We start from the raw sequence: 15,009 nt of genomic DNA, 5'->3' as shown, positions 1-15,009 counted from the left end.
CTAATAATAATAATTCCTTCAGTTTCAATAGGGCTTCGCACGATGTCGTGCTCGGGCCCTAATAACTACCGCTAAGTAAACAAACCATTACTTCCCTCTTTGGAGTCTCAGTTTAGATTAAAGGCGATCTGTAGTCCCGCCCTGTTTTGACCTCTAAACCAATGAAATCATCAATGGGCGGGATTACAGGTTCGCTAAACCAATGAAATCATCAATGGGCGGGATTACAGGTTCGCTAAACCAATGAAATCATCAATGGGCGGTATTACATGGTCGCTCTGTAGTCCCGCCCCGTTGTGCAGGCTGCATCTGGGTATAGTTGACATGATGGCCGGAATCTCCTCATTCATCTTCTCCCACATAGACGATCTTTGGTGCCGTCCAGCTGTCTGTGGGCGGGGCCAGTGGGCGGAGCCCGGTTTGAAACAGCGTCCCGCCGCGCGTCCCCGGAAACAGAGAAAAGTGTCAGGTTTCATGAGCCTGGCTAGCCGCAGTTAGCAGACTGTTTATAAACGTTAATGTTCCTCTTCATCTGAGGAGCTACACGGCACAGCGCCGCGGGGTTTAGACGGTTAACGTTACAGTCCTCGTTTGTCTAACTTTACCGTTCAGTGTGCAGCAGTGTTGCTGTGTGCTCTCCCTAGCGTTAACTTACCGTTAACTCACCCATCTGACTTTTAGCTAACTTTTTAGCGACATAAAGATACGGCCATGGCAGAGGGAGCAGAGTTTGGTGGAGGCATAAACATGAATTCAGTCAGTTCGAGAATGAGGAAACAAGTTGTTAACAATGTCAGCAATGTGGTCACAAACATACGCCGAAAAAGTCGACAGAGTCAACCGAGGCGGGCGTCCAACAACCGGGTAAAGCTGATGTTTTGTTGCTAACTGTTGCCGTTGTTAGCTTGACTGAGCACGAAGTTAGCAGGTTAGTTTTTCAGGGTGGCTCACTGAACTAAACCAGTTGTTATAAAGACTTTTCTCTTTTGAACCACTGTGGCGTGCAAATCCTATCCAGATTAAACTCAGAAATGTCAGCTCTGAAAGCCACTAGTACATGACACTTTAGTTTATTTGTTTTGCCATGATAACGTTAGCCACGATCTGCAATGTTTCATGTATGGACAGAAAGGACCTTACAGCAATTACAGTGAGAAATCTCGCAGTTAAACGTTGCCTTGCTTATCGATAAAATGACATATCTGACAGAACAAGACTTCAAACTTTTACGAATCGCAAGAGTCTTCTGCTAAATTCAGCACAGAATTCACCAAGCAGCAGCTACTCCGCAGATCCTCTGTGAACGCGATGACTTGAACAGTTTAAAAGAATCTTTTCTGATTTGGTATGGAAATTGATGATCCCGAGAGAACTCTATTGATTTTGATGTGTTTATGATTATTACAACTATTACTAATTAACTGATTAAATTCACGTCCATCCTATTTGGACCCATATCTCACCAATGGCGCATTATATTGTATTGAAATTTTTCAACAGAAATGTTCAGGCAATTACGGAGACTTGTATGAAGTTTGCACTTTCTGTGATTATTATTAATTTCATTTAATTTCATTTCAAACCTTTATTTAAACTCGAATAACCATTGAGGTTGCCCTCATTTACAATGATGTCGAGTTACAAACAAGTTCAAAGTATTAAATAAATAGGACAAGACATAGATGACAATAAAGAAAATCAATTAAAACAGTTACACCTTGAGGCAGGGAGGTTTGTGATCATGGTTTTAAATTGTCCATTGTCCATATAATAAAGTAGTTAATTAGTTAAATTTATTATTGAGTGTTAAAAAAAAAGTTAAGGTAAGGTGTCCCTTTTATTACTGGGGAGACAATCCCTAGAGGATTATATCGATTCATTTTGGAGTGTTTAGGAGTAATAATAATATAATATTGGGCCTTTGAGGATTGGGGAATTTCGGGGACATACCCTTGTTGTCCTAACAGCATCCAAGTTTTAATAGTTCAACTTTGCAAGTTTCTGTATTAAATCAAGTGCCAAGCTTTCGGTCACAAGACCTTCATCAGGGCAAAGCAGCCTTCACAATGAACCGGGTCCATATATGATCATCAATGCAATCAGCTGTACAGATAACACCTGTGCTGTATTGCTCTTGCTCAGATGGGAAGTGTAGTTCAGCAGATGCTCAGTGTGTCGTCCTCTCTGGACGCACACAAGAAAATACAGACAGTAACTAGATGGAACACAAGAGGATGTATAATCCGCATCACAAGTGCAAACACTCAACAAGCGCAGTGTGCAAAAAAATGACAACCAACCACAAAATAGAAAAAAAATAAATAAATTTAACATATATATATTTAAGGGGTAAAGGAACTGCACAGACATCAGACATCAGGCCGTCATAAAGTGCAGTTCCTAAAGCCCGAGGTTATCAGATAAACCGATGAAATCTCACAGAATAGTTCAACTTTTTAAATTGGTCCACAGCCCGCCGCCCGCCGCCCGGCCAGCACGCCGCTTTGTTCGAAGACGACGGTGGGAGTAACAGGCAAACCGGTTGTAAAAGTTGAAATTGTGTTAAAATGTGTTCCTTGGTGTGTTGGATGAATGCCGAATCGATGGGCGGCTCCTAATGATTTGTAAAAGGTCTTAGGTCATGCTGTGCTAGATGTGCACATTGGCCTATAAACAAGGCAGTATTTAAGTGCCAGAACTTTTAATGGAGTTTGGTGGGATGGTAACCAGGCTGTGCTCTGCCAGGTGGTTCTGGAGAAAGTTCTGGGGATCAGCACAGCCAACAGCAGCGGACTGACCTGTGACCCCAACTCTGGCTTAATAGCCTATCCTGCAGGGTAAGTTACATCTGTACTTGCACATGTTTTTAAAAAAAATAAGAAATCATTTGGTTTTGTGGAAGTTATAGACATGAATCTCACTTTACTTATGGACTCCTCAGTGTATAAATTGTCTGTGACCTTATGATGGCGATGCAGATGACATTAGATCCACATTCCTTCATTCAAAGCAGCATCTGACTCTGAAAAAGCAGCTGATCAGAACTCTGACAGTCAGTATGCTTTAAGACATAACAGTAGAGTCAATACAGATCAATGTTACTGACTGCTCAGTGTCTGTTTCTGTTCTAGGTGTGTAATTGTGCTGCTTCATCCAAAGAAGAATAAACAAAGTCACATCATCAACACATCAAGGTACATGGAAGCACCTTCCTCACAGAGTTTCTCTTCATTTCCTGCTTCCCTTCCTGTTCTCCATCACTGTAGATGTTTTCCAGCTTTCGTCACATCAGCAGATATTTGATATTTTTCCTTTGTCTTTGTTGTTTTTCACAGTAAATATTCTGAAACAAACTCCCACTGAAGAAGAGAGCAGCAGTTTAAATCTCGCTTTAATTTCTGTTTCATGTCTGTAGCTGGAGGAAGAGTCTGCCTTCGGTTTGTCAGTTGGCTTGACTGAGTTTGATTGACAGGAGGCGGGGCCTAATGTAACTACAGAGAATAGCTAAAGAAGAAAAGAAAAGGCTGAAATGAGAGAAGCAGAAACCTCGACCTCAACTTCATGCAAATGTGGAGCGCTACCAGAATGCATTGCATGGCTGCTTACATAGAAAATGAATGGGAAGCGTGGAAATGATGGAACCTGTGAGCGTCCACTGAGCGTCTCCACTGAGCGTCTCCTCTGAGCGTCTCCTCTGAGCGTCTCCTCTGAGCGTCTTCTCTGAGCGTCTCCTCTGAGCGTCTCCTCTGAGCGTCTGAGCGTCTCCTCTGAGCGTCTCCTCTGAGCGTCTTCTCTGAGCGTCTCCTCTGAGTGTCTCCTCTGAGCGTCTGAGCGTCTCCTCTGAGCGTCTCCTCTGAGTGTCTCCTCTGAGCGTCTCCTCTGAGCGTCTCCTCTGAGCGTCTCCTCTGAGCGTCTGAGCGTCTCCTCTGAGCGTCTCCTCTGAGTGTCTCCTCTGAGCGTCTCCTCTGAGCGTCTCCTCTGAGCGTCTCCTCTGAGCGTCTCCTCTGAGCGTCTGAGCGTCTCCTCTGAGCGTCTCCTCTGAGCGTCTCGTCTGAGCGTCTCCTCTGAGCGTCTCCTCTGAGCGTCTCCTCTGAGCGTCTTCTCTGAGCGTCTGAGCGTCTCCTCTGAGCGTCTCCTCTGAGCGTCTGAGCGTCTCCTCTGAGCGTCTCCTCTGAGCGTCTCCTCTGAGCGTCTCCTCTGAGCGTCTGAGCGTCTTCTCTGAGCGTCTCCTCTGAGCGTCTCCTCTGAGTGTCTCCTCTGAGCGTCTGAGCGTCTCCTCTGAGCGTCTGAGCGTCTCCTCTGAGCGTCTCCTCTGAGCGTCTCCTCTGAGCGTCTCCTCTGAGCGTCTCCTCTGAGCGTCTTCTCTGAGCGTCTGAGCGTCTCCTCTGAGCGTCTCCTCTGAGCGTCTTCTCTGAGCGTCTCCTCTGAGCGTCTCCTCTGAGCGTCTCCTCTGAGCGTCTCCTCTGAGCGTCTTCTCTGAGCGTCTGAGCGTCTCCTCTGAGCGTCTCCTCTGAGCGTCTTCTCTGAGCGTCTCCTCTGAGCGTCTCCTCTGAGTGTCTCCTCTGAGTGTCTCCTCTGAGCGTCTGAGCGTCTCCTCTGAGCGTCTCCTCTGAGCGTCTCCTCTGAGCGTCTGAGCGTCTCCTCTGAGCGTCTCCTCTGAGCGTCTGAGCGTCTCCTCTGAGCGTCTCCTCTGAGTGTCTCCTCTGAGCGTCTGAGTGTCTCCTCTGAGCGTCTCCTCTGAGCGTCTCCTCTGAGCGTCTGAGCGTCTCCTCTGAGCGTCTCCTCTGAGCGTCTCCTCTGAGCGTCTGAGCGTCTCCTCTGAGCGTCTCCTCTGAGCGTCTCCTCTGAGCGTCTCCTCTGAGCGTCTTCTCTGAGCGTCTGAGCGTCTCCTCTGAGCGTCTCCTCTGAGCGTCTCCTCTGAGCGTCTCCTCTGAGCGTCTCCTCTGAGCGTCTTCTCTGAGCGTCTGAGCGTCTCCTCTGAGCGTCTCCTCTGAGCGTCTCCTCTGAGCGTCTCCTCTGAGTGTCTCCTCTGAGTGTCTCCTCTGAGCGTCTGAGCGTCTCCTCTGAGCGTCTCCTCTGAGCGTCTGAGCGTCTCCTCTGAGTGTCTCCTCTGAGCGTCTGAGCGTCTCCTCTGAGCGTCTCCTCTGAGTGTCTCCTCTGAGCGTCTCCTCTGAGCGTCTGAGCGTCTCCTCTGAGTGTCTGAGCGTCTCCTCTGAGTGTCTCCTCTGAGCGTCTCCTCTGAGTGTCTGAGCGTCTCCTCTGAGCGTCTCCTCTGAGTGTCTCCTCTGAGCGTCTCCTCTGAGCGTCTCCTCTGAGCGTCTCCTCTGAGCGTCTCCTCTGAGTGTCTGAGCGTCTCCTCTGAGCGTCTCCTCTGAGCGTCTCCTCTGAGCGTCTCCTCTGAGCGTCTCTGAGCGTCTCCTCTGAGCGTCTCTGAGCGTCTGAGCGTCTCCTCTGAGCGTCTCCTCTGAGCGTCTCTGAGCGTCTCCTCTGAGCGTCTCTGAGCGTCTCTGAGCGTCTCCTCTGAGCGTCTCCTCTGAGCGTCTCCTCTGAGCGTCTCCTCTGAGCATCTCTGAGCGTCTCCTCTGAGCGTCTCTGAGCGTCTCCTCTGAGCGTCTCCTCTGAGCGTCTCCTCTGAGCGTCTCCTCTGAGCGTCTCCTCTGAGCGTCTGAGCGTCTCCTCTGAGCGTCTCCTCTGAGCGTCTCCTCTGAGCGTCTGAGCGTCTCCTCTGAGCGTCTCCTCTGAGCGTCTCCTCTGAGCGTCTCCTCTGAGCGTCTCTGGGTTCAGTGCCTTGCTCAAGGGCACAGTGTTACGTATTCACGTTCCCCGCCCACTTTTTCCCAGCTGGTCATTATAACTGTTATCGTATCGTGTTATCATAATATATGCAGAAGTACTCTGGTCATTGTAACATTGTAGTACTCTGGTCATTGTAACATTGTAGTACTCTGGTGGAACAGTGTGTAACTTTGGGCCTGTTGTGTTTGCTTCCCAGAAAACCCTTCAGTGCCTTGGCCTTCTCTCACGATGGAAAATATCTGGTCACTGGTGAGGTAAGAGGCCTGGAAATGATAGGTGTGTGTGTGTGTGTGTGTGTGTGTGTGTGTGCAGAGAAGCTGGTATGAAGTTCTTGGCTATGTTAAGCTGCCCAAAGCATCCTGGGTTCTTGTACTGTGAGCTGTTTAAAGGAATAGTTCACCCAAAAATAAAAAATTCAGTCATTATCTACTCAGCCCATGCCAGTTTAAATGGGGTAAAGTCTGTTAGTCTAGTCCTGGAGGTCCCTGACAACTGAAGCTGCTGGAGACCTTCAGACTTACGGAAAATAAGCGGAAAATGAAAAAAATAACGTAAAAAACAACCATGAAATGTGTCCATGCAGCTCTACAGCATCACGCAAGTCTCTGGAAGCCAACAGATCCCAAAGTGACTTGAAAAGACATTTCCACCGTTATTTAGCTGAAACCACCTCTAGCTGTTATTTAAAATGCGTCACGTTTCCCCCCCGGCCTCGACAGGTGGCCGTCTGACCTTCAAAATAAAAGTGTGAGATTTGAAAATGGGTAGAAATACTGTTTTAAATCAATTGCTTTGTATTTAATCGTCAAATTCAATAAGTGAACACCCATATTAATGTTTGATGTCATAATAATAATGAAAAATGCCATAAAATGTGCCATTTTAAACTATAAACGTTGCGTGTATTACACTGTGCCGAATACGTACAGAACAGAGACTGAAGTGGACAATGACTGAATTTTCATTTTTCGGTGAATTATAAAGCCTGAAGCCCGGCAGCTGGGTTGTGTTGTATAAAATTAAATCAAGTATTTTATATAATTTATACATATTGATATTTTTTGACCCTTGACCTCTCTGCCATTGGTTGCCTGTATGGTTCCTCTGAGCCGGCGGCGGCCAGTCCTGATCCATGGAAGAGTCTGCAGGTTTCAGTTCAACCAAATTTGTCACGCTCATACTGAACCGTTGAATTAAAAAAAGAATGTGGAAGTGAATTAAATAATTGAATGTGTAAGGCACAGTTTGAAATTAAATGCAATGGCTTGATAATAGGGTTGCAAAATTCCGGGAATTTTCAAAGTTGGAAACTTTCCATGGGAATTAATGGGAATTTATGGGAATAAACGGGAATAAACCAGGAATTTACTAAATTGAAGGTATGCTCTTAATAGGGAACTTAAATATAGTTGGGGAAAATATATTTTAGCATAATCCTGACTAAAACAACCAGATATCATGCAAGTACAGTTGAATATCTATGCTATTCCTCAATCACATGCACACATAGCACACTGCTTACTGCAGGGCTGTTGAGACCACGCCCCCTACATGCAACTCAACATTCATGTTTTTGTTCTTAAATGAAAGAATTGATTGTTCAATAAAATTAACACTTGATAAAGTTCTACTTACAAATAAATCTGTTTTAATTGTGTTATTTTGGATGGATGTCTGCTTATAACAAAACAAATATTTATGCTTGGATATGATACCTTTCCATTAAATTACCCTCAATTTACCCAGTTAATTCCCATAAATTCCCATAAATTCCCATTAATTCCCATAAATTCCCATAATTCCCATGGAAAGTTTCCAATTTGGAATATTTCCAAAATTCCCCAGTTTAACTTCCCATGGAAATTTACCAGAAACTTTCCGGAAATTTACCGGAAATTTTCCACCCCTTTGCAACCCTACTTGATAATGAATTTTGATTTAACTTTGAACATTAAACTTCAGGTTTCTCAGTTCAGTTTGAGCGCTGGCACGGACTGAAAAACAAACGAGCAAAGATTAAATCCAACATTGAATCGAATATATTGAATTTCAATACATCGTCCGGCCCGGCCCGGCCCGGCCCGGCCCGGCCCGGCCCGGCCCGGTCTGAGCGTGCCCCTGTGTTTCAGAGCGGCCACATGCCGTGCGTCCGGGTCTGGGAGGCGGACGGCTGCCAGGTGGCCGACGTCCAGAGCCACAAGTACGGAGTGGCCTGTGTGGCTTTCTCCACCAACAACACCTACATCGTCTCTGTGGGATACCAGCATGACATGACCGTGAGCGTCTGGGACTGGAGGGTGAGCACACACACACACACACACACACACACACACACACACACACACACACACACACACACACACACACACACGCAGCCCGATTGGTATGATGTAAAATAGGGTGCAGCTTGAATATTCCTGAGTTGAAAATGTCTATTCTAAAACGTCAGATACTAGTAATGCATCAGAGGCATAACACAGTGTTTCTTAAACTGTGGCGTGGGGCTCATGATGGGTCGCAGATCTGTTTACTTTGGGTCACTGGATCTGTGGGTGAGATTCAGTGTTTCCAAAAAAAAAAAAAACCCTTATAAGAATGTCTTAGGGGGTGATGTCCAGAAGGGTCTCTGAGGACCAGAAGGGTCTCTGAGGTCCAGAAGGCTCTCTGAGGACCAGAAGGCTCTCTGAGGACCAGAAGGCTCTCTGAGGACCAGAAGGCTGTAAGGAAAGATGACATTGGGATTATTTTTTGTCCATGAGGGAGAAAAGACTCTGAGTCAGGCAGTGTTGGCCGGGCGTGTTACAGGCCAGCTAAGGTCAGGCAGAAATTGGCAAATGGCAGCAGATTTGGGGAAATTGCTGATAATGTTTTGGGAAATAGCGAGTGCTGCCTTAAGGCCAGACCATAGACTGTAAAAAAAGATGGAGCGGTGAGTGTGACGTCCCCACAGGTTTCTGAAGGGCCGTTTTGAAGCCAACAGATCTGGTTTACGATCTCCGCCATGTTGACAGGTTTTGGATCCGGAGCGGCCGGAGCCAGAGGGTCGACACAGAGCCGCAGCTCCGCCTGCTGTTGGTCTGTAATCTGCGACCTGTCAGTCACTAGGAAAACAACACTGTTTTATAATCGTTATATCTGTTAATGACACAATCATTTTGAGAATCTCCATATGGACGCACATTAGAAGAAGTGAAATTAGCTACTGAGACCAAAACCTCTTGTGAAAAATATGTATTGACTTTATATCAGTGAGAAGTTGGTTGTGGTCCCGTTGACTTCATGGAGTTTGGGGGTTTGGAGTCTTTCTGGAGCCAGACTCTAGCGGACGTTAGAGGACCTGCAGCTTTCAGCCACTTCCTGATCGGCTGCTTGGGCCAGACTGTCAGACAGAGCTGCTCCATCGCCACGTGACACCATGTGAACACCATGTGAACATCATGTGAACACCATGTGAACACCATGTGAACATCATGTGAACACCATGTGAACACCATGTGAACATCATGTGAACATCATGTGAACACCATGTGAACATCATGTGAACACCATGTGAACACCATGTGAACACCATGTGAACATCATGTGAACATCATGTGAACACCATGTGAACATCATGTGAACACCATGTGAACACCATGTGAACACCATGTGAACACCATGTGAACATCATGTGAACACCATGTGAACACCATGTGAACATCATGTGAACACCATGTGAACACCATGTGAACATCATGTGAACATCATGTGAACACCATGTGAACATCATGTGAACACCATGTGAACACCATGTGAACACCATGTGAACATCATGTGCATCACAGAGCCATTTACATCCATTTCTATACATTTTGATGTTGTGCCGATATTGTGGCGCTGCCACAGCTTGTGTTTTGGGAACAGTGGCACCAATCTGCTCATTTATTTAAGAATAAGAGCATATCTACGTGGTCGGGGACGAGTCCAGCGGTCGGCCCGCTGAGTCGGTCAGCCGCTGAAACACACGCTCCGGGGAGCAGCTGTCCCGGGTCGGGAGGCGCATAGTGTCGTGCATTCTGTCATTGTGCTTGTAGACCTGCTGGTTTTACTGTCGTGTCTTCAGATGTAATCCCACACTGGACTTTTCGCCCGCCTGCTTGGCTTTCTTCTTCCTCTGTATAAGTGGTGAAATTTGATTTCAGCAAAAAATGAGAAATAGCACAGAGCCTACATTGTCGATTAATTTATTCTTGATCGATCAAATTCTTAATAATTAAATTATTAATTATTAATTAGAGAGAGTTTTTCTTATTGAACCGACCAAAGCCTCACTAACCTTCCCCAAGTTGTTTTAGTTGCCTAAACTGAACCGTTAGCCGACCTGCAGCTGAAACGGTCCGGTCTGTCGCCACAGAATCCAATTCAGCCGGATCTCACACAAATGCGTGAAATGAACGATTTTTTTATTTATTTTTTTCAATTAATTCTTCAGCTCTAGCCTACATGGAGAAATGGTAAATAGTCTCAAAAGTGGAGAAAAAAGAAACTAAGCACCGCCTAAAACTGAAATAACTTTTGCCTTTAGTTTATAAGTAAATGTTTTGTGTGTGTTGTAATGTGTTGTTACAGATATAGCCTAAAAAAAAAGAAAAACAAGCGCAGGTTCAACATACAAATGAGAAGTATCCAGCCTGCAAGTGTCTTCTGTAATACATTTGGTTTCCAAAAAAAAAAAAAAAGACTTAGAGCTTAGAGTCCTTAGCTAAGCCCCGCCCATTAGAGCCGAGATGTGAGCTCCTCCGCTGCACGGCCTGCTGGGATATCTACATGACCGGCTGGGGATCAGAGGAACTAGAGTGGAGGAGTGCAGCGTGTTGGGACATCAGCTGGGCTCACTGTGATGAAGACGAGAGTTATTTATCATCATGAAACTGTAATAATATTAATAAACTTTATTTGTATAGCACCTTTCATACAAGAAATGCAGCTCAAAGTGCTTTACAACAAAGAAATCACATGCACCAAGTGCTTCACATAAAACTTGATGATAATAGTGAAGATAAGATAAAGATGAGAATAGAATACATAGAATGCACATGAAAATAGACATAGAATGAGCATGAAAACAGGGATGGAATGCCACAATTAATGTAAAATAAGATGGAGAATAAAACCCTCTTGATGATAATAGTAAAAATAAGATAAAAATGAGGAATGCATAACATAAGATGGAAAATAAAACCCACTGAATAATAATAATCAAAATAAAGTGAAAAAATAGAGTACATAGAATGCATAAAATCTAGTAAAATACAACATTTTAAAAGAAGTGCAGCAGTGCATAAGTGTGAAGCAAAGTGCAAAAAAAGAGTTTGAGGCCTGTGTCAGGAGAGTCAGAGCGAGTTAAAGGCTAAAGTGAAGAGAGAAGTTTTTATCTTTCTTTTAAAAATATTTAGCGAGCTGCTTCCCTGATATCTACAGGCAGAGAGTCCCAGCTGCTCGTCTGGTGTCTGAAGGCCAGATTCCACTTCTGTGCCTGATCCTGCTGTCCCATGGTCCTGTGCGGCTCGGTGACCATCTGAACTGGGCTTCTGTGTAAAAGCTCACCATGCATTATGGCACAAAGACTCCTTACATCAAATCCTGTGTATTGGTAAATAACACTGTATATCCAGACTGTATGTAAGGCTGTCTGAATATGAAATATGAAGGGAATCTGACTCGTCCACATGTTGTTCTCATTCCTGCTCTGTAATCCCTCTCGTGTGTGTGTGTGTGTGTGTGTGTGTGTGTGTGTGTGTGTGTGTGTGTGTGTGTGTGAGCAGAAGGGGACGGTCATCGCCTCCAACAAGGTGTCCAGCAGGGTGGCAGCAGTTTCCTTCTCCCAGGACAACAGCTACTTCGTCACAGCAGGAAACAGACACGTCAAGTTCTGGTACCTGGACGCCTCCAAAGACCGCCGGGTACAGCCAACAAGTCTGTAGTCAGCCAGCCACTCACTAGTCTGTAGTCAGCCAGCCACTCACTAGTCTGTAGTCACTAGTCTGTAGTCAGCCAGCCACTCACTAGTCTGTAGTCACTAGTCTGTAGTCAGCCAGCCACTCGCTAGTCTGTAGTCACTAGTCTGTAGTCAGCCAGCCACTCACTAGTCTGTAGTCAGCCAGCCACTCACTAGTCTGTAGTCACTAGTCTGTAGTCAGCCAGCACTAGTCTGTAGTCAGCCAGCCACTCACTAGTCTGTAGTCACTAGTCTGTAGTCAGCCAGCCACTCACTAGTCTGTAGTCACTAGTCTGTAGTCAGCCAGCCACTCACTAGTCTGTAGTCACAAGTCTGTAGTCAGCCAGCCACTCACTAGTCTGTAGTCAGCCAGCCACTCACTAGTCTGTAGTCAGCCAGCCAGTCACTAGTCTGTAGTCAGCCAGCCAGTCACTAGTCTGTAGTCACTAGTCTGTAGTCAGCCAGCCACTCACTAGTCTGTAGTCAGCCAGCCAGTCACTAGTCTGTAGTCAGCCAGCCAGTCACTAGTCTGTAGTCACTAGTCTGTAGTCACTAGTCTGTAGTCAGCCAGCCAGTCACTAGTCTGTAGTCACAAGTCTGTAGTCAGCCAGCCAGTCACTAGTCTGTAGTCACTAGTCTGTAGTCAGCCAGCCACTCACTAGTCTGTAGTCACAAGTCTGTAGTCAGCCAGCCAGTCACTAGTCTGTAGTCAGCCAGCCAGTCACTAGTCTGTAGTCACTAGTCTGTAGTCAGCCAGCCACTCACTAGTCTGTAGTCAGCCAGCCAGTCACTAGTCTGTAGTCAGCCAGCCAGTCACTAGTCTGTAGTCACTAGTCTGTAGTCAGCCAGCCACTCACTAGTCTGTAGTCACAAGTCTGTAGTCAGCCAGCCAGTCACTAGTCTGTAGTCACTAGTCTGTAGTCAGCCAGCCAGTCACTAGTCTGTAGTCAGCCAGCCACTCACTAGTCTGTAGTCACTAGTCTGTAGTCAGCCAGCCACTCACTAGTCTGTAGTCAGCCAGCCAGTCACTAGTCTGTAGTCAGCCAGCCAGTCACTAGTCTGTAGTCAGCCAGCCAGTCACTAGTCTGTAGTCACTAGTCTGTAGTCAGCCAGCCAGTCACTAGTCATGTAAGGCTGGGATCCACCACACAACTTTTAAAATCCTAACAGATTATGAAAAGACTGGGCGTATACACTAACCGACTGGTTTCTGTGGATCACAAACTGAAGACTAGGGCAGATGAGGATCACACACTGCTCCACTGGTCTGAACCAAACTGAACTCTTCAAACTCACAAGAAAAGTCGAGACGCCGGCAGCAAAGCAAACACAGGGAACAGCTTAGATATAAATTCACGTTTCTGTGGGTACTAGAGCTTGCTGCTGTTGTTGTGCCACCATCTGCAGGGTCAGTCTATTTTCTTTTCAGAAACTGAAAAATGGAAAACAAATGATGTTTTAATTTTCATTTCAAAATCCAAAAATGGAAAACCGAAATATACAAGGCATTGTCCATTTTCCTGGTGAGAAACGGCAGATTCAACGTTTACAAAGGACTTGATTTCCCTCTTCTCCTTTGTAAAACAGAAAATAAAATAACAAAAATTAAAAAAGCCCATTTTGGGATTGCAACCTGAATACAGAGCTGAGCGTCTTTCAGCTCCATCAAGGCCTGGAGAGCAGAAAGGAGAGAGAGAAGCAGAGAGGAGGAAAACAGAATGACCAAAAAATACACAGACCCAAAACTCATTTCCATAAAGGAGTGAAGTCAGTCTGGACCTCAGACTGCAGGTGAGCAGCAGTGTGAATCAGATACCTGCTGCTGCATCATGGAGCCAAAGCTATGAAGTGGGAGCAGAGCGTGTTTGTAGGTCATGTTGCTATGGTGACAGATGATTGACTTTCCGGTCTAAAATCGGCATCTGGCTGCCAAAGTTTTGTGGAATCAATAATTGATTCTTCCCTGTATTTTTTTCCTGTGTGCCTTGGTACCAGAAAGATCGGTAGGCCTATCTATAAATTTATTGTATGAAGAATTAGTTGATTGCTCCTTGTGGGCTAAACACTGCAAAGCTTCATAGTTTTTCATTGGCTGTTGACGAGTCACATGACCCGACTGCCTCCAGATTCCACTTGTAAAAATCAAACACGTTTGATATGATCGTAGCGGCTCTGACTCACGGGAGGCAAGAGATCAGAGTGTGTTCCCCTCACACACTGAGACGTCCTGTGCCGACTGGCCGGTCCCACTGGCCCAAAACCCGCAGACTAGTGCAGACCAGGACAGACTCGGCCGATTGTGAATCCTGGCTAAAATCGGGGCGATGTTGTCTAGTGTATCCCCAGCCTAAGACCTAGTAAAATGTTTTGCAGCTTGTTAGTTGTAATATAGAAATGGAACTCGTCATAATTGTGTGTCTGATTCCCTGTGGCAGAATTTCTTAGTTCCTGAAACGTTGACATTTGGGAGATGCAAGGTTTTCACCCGAAGCATGCTGGGTATTCACACGATGAGGAGGAAGAACACGTGTCCAGAAATGTTTCAGTAGCCGTGTCGTCCCTGTTGTTGTACCTTATTTATCCATTGTTTACTCTTGTTTACAATTTGTTATTCATTGTTTGTTTACATTGTTTACAGGTGAACAGCACGGTGCCCCTGATCGGTCGGTCTGGGTTGCTAGGCGACCATAAGAACAGCGTGTTCTGCGGGGTGGCGTGTGGGCGTGGCCTCATGGCCTCCAGCACCTACTGCATCACCAGCTCCGGTCTGCTCTGCCTGTTCAGCAGCAGCCGACAGCTGGCCGCCTGGGTCCACCTGAAGGTGTTCTTCTTCTTCTTCTTCTTCTTCTTCTTCTTCTTCTTCTTCTTCTTCTTCTTCTTCTTCTTCTTCTTCTTCTTCTTCTTCTTCTTCTCTTCTTCTTCTTCTTCTTCTTCTTCTTCTTCTTCTTCTTCTTCTTCTTCTTCTTCTTCTTCTTCTTCTTCTTCTTCTTCTTCTTCTTCTTCTTCTTCTTCTTCTTCTTCTTCTTCTTCTTCTTCTTCTTCTTCTTCTTCTTCTTCTTCTTCTTCTTCTTCTTCTTCTTCTTCTTCTTCTTCTTCTTCTTCTTCTTCTTCTACCAAAGACTGAACCTTTTTATTGATCTACCAATGACTGATTCCCTGGCATTTGGTCCTTACAGACCCTGGTTACAGGATTGCAGTGAGCGTTAAATAGACATTAAGGACGTAGAAACTCATAC

The 15,009-nt window shown here is 45.7% G+C and overlaps 1 protein-coding gene across 1 annotated transcript in view; it reads left to right on the top strand.

Moving 5' to 3' along the window:
• Window positions 1-502: 502 nt before the first annotated feature.
• wdr62 (WD repeat domain 62) overlaps window positions 503-15,009 on the top strand; it is a 49,519-nt gene continuing 35,012 nt past the window's right edge. The window contains exons 1-7 of the mRNA XM_071538097.1: window positions 503-864; window positions 2,746-2,837; window positions 3,132-3,194; window positions 5,993-6,050; window positions 7,926-8,093; window positions 11,601-11,738; window positions 14,412-14,594. Coding sequence (XP_071394198.1) covers window positions 712-864; window positions 2,746-2,837; window positions 3,132-3,194; window positions 5,993-6,050; window positions 7,926-8,093; window positions 11,601-11,738; window positions 14,412-14,594 — 855 coding nt within the window. The 5' untranslated portion in view covers window positions 503-711. The remainder of the gene's footprint in view (window positions 865-2,745; window positions 2,838-3,131; window positions 3,195-5,992; window positions 6,051-7,925; window positions 8,094-11,600; window positions 11,739-14,411; window positions 14,595-15,009) is intronic.

Source organism: Centroberyx affinis, unplaced genomic scaffold (assembly GCF_046629955.1).
Source record: "Centroberyx affinis isolate AG114_WGS23_722 - 3 ecotype Tasmania unplaced genomic scaffold, CSIRO-AGI_Caff_v1 ptg003207l_1, whole genome shotgun sequence".
Taxonomy (NCBI): domain Eukaryota; kingdom Metazoa; phylum Chordata; class Actinopteri; order Beryciformes; family Berycidae; genus Centroberyx; species Centroberyx affinis.
Note: the sequence above shows the minus strand (reverse complement) of the source record. Positions and strands in the feature narration are given on the sequence as shown.